General features: G+C 35.7%; 1 protein-coding gene across 2 annotated transcripts in view; it reads right to left on the minus strand.

Moving 5' to 3' along the window:
* LOC131071519 (glutamate-1-semialdehyde 2,1-aminomutase, chloroplastic) overlaps positions 1–5446 on the minus strand; it is an 80257-nt gene extending 74811 nt beyond the window's left edge. Inside the window, exon 1 of one of the 2 annotated variants that reach the window (XM_058007418.2) lies at positions 5338–5446. Coding sequence is in view for 1 of the 2 variants with exons in the window: in XM_058007417.2 (XP_057863400.1) it covers positions 3991–4221 (231 nt within the window). In the remaining variant the exon portion in view is untranslated. Of the gene's footprint in view, positions 1–3990; positions 5301–5337 lie in introns of those variants that run through there. The other variant, XM_058007417.2, reaches the window with a different exon arrangement.
* Between the last annotated feature and the right edge of the window lie 1411 nt (positions 5447–6857).

Consider the following 6857-nt stretch of genomic DNA (forward strand, 5'->3'; position numbering starts at 1 on the left):
TTGATGAGTTCATGACATCTTCATCACATCCTGTCGTCACTCAGCAAACTATGGTGGCTATCCAAACCGACACTTCTCCCAAGGTCACCACTGTTATTCAAACAGAAACTGCTTCTCCCTCTATCCCAGAATCAGAGTTAATGGCTTTACCTCCATGGCTCAATTCCTTCACTGCAAAGAGAAAGAAGCAGGTGATCTCACCTGATCCTTTCAACTACCAACAGTTGAAACAATCAAAACCTAAAGCTGTTAAGAGGGCAAAGACAATTTCAAGGGTGATCGTTGATGAAAACCGGATGAGAGTGGCAGAGATTGCTGAACCAATATCAGATAAACCAGTTGAAGAAATGCAAGCAGTTGATTATCGGATCACCAAAGTTCAACTGGGTAAGCAGACTCATGAGGTTGTCAAGCACGATGCTCAACACACAGTGGCTACATTGGTACAACGGTATGATGAGGTATTGACCAAGAAAGATCAACTGGAAGTAGAGAATCAAAGACTCATGGCAGCTATCCAAAGTATTACTCAACCTTCAAGTGGAGAAGGCCAAATACCTATTTCTTCCAAGGTCAGCAAACCAATCCAAGGTATCGAGAGAGCTGCCCAAAAGGTTCAAGCCTTAGACACCTGGGTTGATCAACTGCATGACTTATGTTCACAAGTCATAAGACAGGTATTTGAAACGATGGTTAAATTGGAGATCATTGAAGATAAGTTGAATCAAATCTTGGGTGCTTTCAAACTAAATTTGGAGAAGGTTGAGGGAAATTTAGTTTCTTGGCGAAAGATGCCTCAACATCAATTGGGCGTTCTTCAGGTGCATGACGTGATTCCTTCCAGAGTCATGTACATTGAATATGAGGAACTTCTGGAGAACAAATCTCTTGTTTTCAAATCACTCATTGAAGAAATTGATGAAACCTTAAAGTTGCGTGAAGCAGTCTTTCAAGTTGTAACCTCCCATTGCAAAAAGGCATCCTGCGACATTTTAAATCAGAATGATGAGCTGCTGCCCGAGGAAGAAGTTCTTGCAGATCTGCAACTCAAGATTCATGATGAATGGAGAAGTGAGCAATTCTCAGTCGCTTCCATTCAAATATTGATTAAGTATCAAACTGAGTTGCAGGAAATCCGGTCAGCATTGGAAAAAGGCAATTCCACGCTATGCCAATGCCATGATGTCATCGTAAAAACTAGGGTGGTGGCTATGAACACTCATGAACCAGATCCTGATGAATTGCAGAAAGTTATTCAGAAGTTCGAATTGTTCGTATCTTCAAAAGTTGCAACTTAAGTGTTTTTAACACTACTTGTAAAATTTTAAAATTGTAATTTCAAAATCGTAGTTTTCCTTTCGGCAAGTTGTCATCACTTGCATTTTTGTAATTGCAAGTTGTCATCACTTGCATTTTTGTAATTACTGGTAAGGCAACTACAAGTTGTGTCCAATTAGGACTGTAGTTGGAATAAGTCTTAGTTAGTTAATGAAGTCATAATTAGTTGTTGAATAGGTCTTGGTGGTTGAGGGAATTTCTCAAGTTAGTTAGGATCCTCCCACCTTTTTCTCAAGGCTCCTCTCCTATAAATAGAAGAGAGGGTCCTTTGTAATCTTTATCTTTTTGGGAAAGCAAGCAAAAACTCTGCCAAATTTACAGCAAGAAGTCTTTGAGCTTATGTATGTGAATTGAAGGTTTTGAAGAATAGTAAAGAAAGATTACTCAAGTTTTGAGTCTTTGAGCTACAAGTTTGAGTTTCATTCTTTTTATTTATTCTATGCAAAGTGTTTCTAAAGGAGCTTAGTCCAATCTGATTTGAAGTCTTTGAGCTGCAAGTAGAGAAGATTAATTAAAATAGGAAATCTCTAGAAGGAGCAGCAAGTCTTTGAGCTTGCGTCTGTTCTTGAGAAAAAATTATTGTTTGATAAGAAATAGCAGCAAGTCTTTGAGCTTGCATTAGTTCTTGTCTTTGTGTTAAAAGAATAAATTATTCCAGTCTTTGTGCTGTCGTCTTTTATTCATTGTAAAATTTAGTATAGCAAAGGGTAGATAGGACTTCCAATATCAAGTCTTTGAGCTTGATATTGTTGTCCCGTCCTGAAGGAAGTGACGGAAGTCTATGCGCTTTTAGGAAAGTTCATTTCCTTTCTCTCAAAAGTGGTTATTACTGTTCATATTCAATCGCTATCCTTTTCTGTGAAGAGAAAAGGATATTGTCTTTCTTAAAGAAAGAAGGAAGACTGTTGTACCATCCTGTTTTTATTTCAGTTTTAGTTAGATAGGGGGAGCCTTCCCTTAATTAGGAGAGTTTTTACTCGTGTGCTGTGGTTGAAACCACAATTTTGTATATTTCCCCAAATGTACAAAATTTTCAACCAACACAACTAGGAGGGCCAAGCATCAACTTGGCTCAGAGTACCTATTGAGTTTAAAAAGGCCTCAATATATTGAAAAGAATTGGCTTCTGCCATTTTGGCTCTATAGCTCAAAAGTCAAAAGCCATCTTACTAGAAAAGCATAATCTAGAATTGAATCTGAGTTCTAGCCAAGTCCCAAACAAATTCAAGAACATATTCCACAAAATTTTGAGCTCCGTTCAGAATGATTTGTGGGTCTCAAACAGCTAGAGTAGTTGAACCTAATAAGTCAGCAATTACAATCCAAGAAGTGATAAGTACCCTGTGAATGAAATTGAAACCCCCCTATTTGCCAATAAAACTGCTGATGTATTTCCACACTGGATATCTTGTAGAAAAAATTCAGCGTGTCAATGGGAAATTATACAATATCCATATTGCCCTTTATATATAAAAATGAACTTCAAAAAGAAATGATTTTGGTTCAATGACCGATTCCTAATTATCATACTGTCTCCAGTAAGCCATGGTCTAGAGGTAGAAGTGACTGCCATGATGATGACCTGGATTCAAGCCTTGTTGAGAATGTTCTCTGTATTAATGCAGCGATGACAATGTAACCGAAACCCAAAGGAGGCATTAATTTAAGCTTGATATTAAATTCCCCGCTAATAAGACTGCGATGAGTGTCTGTTATAAAAAATAATAATGTAATCTTTGCGTAATATGGTTTTAAATTTTAATCGTTGATCAACTAGAAATGCCAAGCATCAACTTGGCTCGGGGTGCATATTGAATTTAAAAAGGCCTAAATATATTGAATTGAATTGCCTTCTACCATTTTGGCTCTATATCTCAAAAGCCATCTTACTAGAAAATCGTAACCTAGAACTGCCTATGCTCAAAGGGGAGTAAGCATTCGCCAGCTGTATTATCCTTGGGACTAAGTACTCTATCAATTATACATTCATTTAGAGCTGGAGGAACTTCTCTATAAAAATCAGATCATTGTTTACTAGGGCAATTTGAAATTCTGCTTCCATCATTCTTAATGCATTCATTTTCATAGCATTCTTAAGAATTTCTCCATGTGATGGGTGAACATGCATACTTCCATCAGGGTCACCATGTTTTGACTACTTCTTAAACCTACTAGAAATTATTAGTTAATATGAGCAGTAAATACTAAACGCTGCTAAAACGGTTTGGATCAAAATCTGCAATCTGCAACACTAGGGTGAAGTTTTGAATGAATGCCCATAACATGCTATGAAATCTATGTATTTTTCGTCCTGCTATGAAATTTAGTTCAATTAATGAGCTACGGGAACGACAACTGATCAGTGATCATACAGAAGATGTTCTGACATGAATCTTGATGTCATGAAATTGTGATTCTTACTTTCTATGTTGATGATCTTTTCATCACACACCGTGGAGCCTACCGAGTATAGTCAAATCTGTCTCTCCTGCCGTATTGCTTAGCTGTAAAACTCTGGCAACCTGACCATCTCATTTTCATGGCTTAGGTCGCGTATGTTTGTATCAATTGAATATTGAGATAAACTATGAAACAGTGACGTGGCAAACAAAGAATGAAATTGACAAATACAATGAAGGCAGAAATACTAACCTTGGCGGCAGTGAACATCTCCTCAGACTTTTGAGTGGTGTATTTCTTTTCAACAGAAACAGCCATCGTGATTACCCTGCTACATCTAGATTTGCTGGTAGATGGGCTTCGTAAAATTGAGGTCGGTAATCTAATCTGTTTATTTGGATTTCGACTTGACAGACCAAACCATTCTCCACAGAAACAGGAAGGCCTCTGAGTAGCACTAGTAACTGTCATTGATGCTGCCATTGAACTAGATTAGGTTAGATTTGAAGAAAGAAGGATAAGCCCTTTCCCCTCCGAGAAAATGAACTTTGAGTGCCAGAACCTCCGTTTCACGACCTGAATCGGAAGGCATTAAACTAATATATCGTCTGTCAACTACACTGTATGCACTTTTGACCATATTTATTAATTAATTCATATTCAAAACCATGTGTTGTTTTGAATTTGAATTAACTAATAAATATTCAAAAGTGCATCCATAATGCTCCAGTATAGATGTTGCCCACTATCCCTTCTTTCTATGATGATAGACGCCATTATTTTTTATGGCCTTCAAGGACTATAGTTCATACACCGACTACTATTCCATGTTAATACTCGCCCCTCGGCCATAACCACAAATTCAATGGCCTTGCCCTTATACTGTCTTCCAGACATCAGAATAAACGTTTGACTGTATTTAATAATTAATTAATAATGAAACTACAACGTGTCTTTTATTTTCCATTAATTAATAAATACGGTCAAATGTGCATCCTTGCCCTCCTCCGAGAAAATTGCAGGTAACGAAATAAAATGGTCCGAACGAAGAAAACTACTGATACCAGAACCAAACTTGTTATCCACCGGATCACCTTCTCTACCTAATTCGTGCCCGCCAGTAAATTTTCTGACCGCCGCTGCGTTTATTTCGCATATTTATTACCAGCTTCTGGTTTAACACCGTTCAATAGGCCTATCTTGATTTTTTGGCTTTTCTTTATCTCATCTGGGAATTGAATATCGCAGTAATTGAGAAGCGGCGCAGATCCTCCATCAAATACTAAATTTGATTTAGCAAATTCTCCTCGAGTTGCAATAATGTTCGCACGACCCTGGCACTTACCGCTTGCAAAGTGTTTTCGTAAAACCTATCCCTAAAGTTGCAAAATTACCCAGCCACAGATGGTAACTCCATGCAAAAAGATTTTTATGTTTTGAACTTTTTTCTTGGAGAGTACCACTCGAGACTGTAAATTGATTCCCCCAGATCGCTGAATTAAATTTGAGCTATAACGATAATTTTAAATCCTTGAATTAAAGTTGAACAAATTGCTGATCAAAAAATGTGAATCCAAATGTTCATTGAATAATCTTTACTTGGAATGATTATATTGTCATCCATGTCGTGGGAACGTCTGGTTTTCCGGCTTCTGGCTGTGCAACCACGGCTCAATTTTCCCAACGGGCAATTTTGGAGCCGCTGGTTCATGGGTAATAAAATTTGTTGCTTATTTTTAACCAGCCAGCTGTGATTTTTTCAGTTGCTATTTAATTCTAACATTTTTTTCAGTTGCTATTTAATTCTAACATTTCCGATGTTTAAGTAGCAAATTTTTTTATTAAAATAGAAAAACTAAAATTAGTTCATGTCTACAAATTACCTAAAGTCTGTCTTACGCTTCAAAACAACTTTAACTTATGGTTAAACTATTTTCAGATATAACTTTTTAGGTGTTAGACAATGCAAAAAAATATTTTCAATGTTGATAAATAAGATGTTATCATTTCAATTGAATACATTAATGCTTTCTTAAGGATATGTTTTCATGTGGCTGCTTAGCTTATTCTTCGTAAGGGTATGTTTCCATGCGATTGCTTAGCTTATTTTGGCTAGCAGGCCTTGCAAAATATTTTTAGGAATTATTTGTGGAGTAGTTCGCCCCATGAATATTTATCTTTGGTACTTATTTTTAAATAAAACATCTTAACTTTGTATTAATAGTATTAATACTAATTTCTACATTTAAAATTTAAAAAAAAAGATAGAAATAAAATCTTTAAAAAAAAGAGAGAAAGCAAATTGTGGAGCCACATAGCATTTTTGTCAATATGCAGCTGCTTATTTCAGCCCCCCTTTTTCTTTCACAACTTATTTCTAATTCCTAAACAATAACGGCAACATCAAAATAGTGAAAGATTCTAAATTATCCCTTTTTTTCACAAATTTAAAGTTGCATGGAACACTTAACTGCTTAATTTTAAGCAAAAAATAGAGTTAAGCAATCGCATGGGAACATGAAGTAACCCTTTAGAAGATTTTGCATTGCTATCCCTAGCATTGCTATTCCTAGTCATGTTTCTTTGTCGCTGCCCTTGATCACCACCCAACATGTTGATATATATCTGTCACTATAATTGTAGATTTTTTAGTCTTGCTAATAATTAGCTATGAATGGCCTTGTGTTATATTAACAATAGCTTTATATTTTCATGAACACAAACCCTTGAGAAGAAATGTCACCTTTGACAAAATCTCATGTATTCATAAATTGCAAGCTTTGAGTATTAAACATGTCAAATTCGAAGAGTAACAAAGTTTGGTATGTTCAAATTTCATTTCACTAATTTTCCATTTTATTTGAATTGAAATTTATGTCAATAGGATCTCAAAGGTGTTTTCTCTTTCAATACATAAATTTGAGATATTTTTGTATATTTTGTTGTTACAACCATTATATTTGCTTCGAACCATCTAGTCCATCCATTTTAATTTAATAATGTTTCAAAAAAAAATTGCCCTTGCCAATAGTAAAAAATGTCTCTCGATTGTTTTTTCTTCCCTGCAAAGCATCAATGATTAAGGCTATTTTGCATTATCCTATATAACTTGATAATTT

Source organism: Cryptomeria japonica, chromosome 9, assembly GCF_030272615.1.
Source record: "Cryptomeria japonica chromosome 9, Sugi_1.0, whole genome shotgun sequence".
NCBI lineage: Eukaryota > Viridiplantae > Streptophyta > Pinopsida > Cupressales > Cupressaceae > Cryptomeria > Cryptomeria japonica.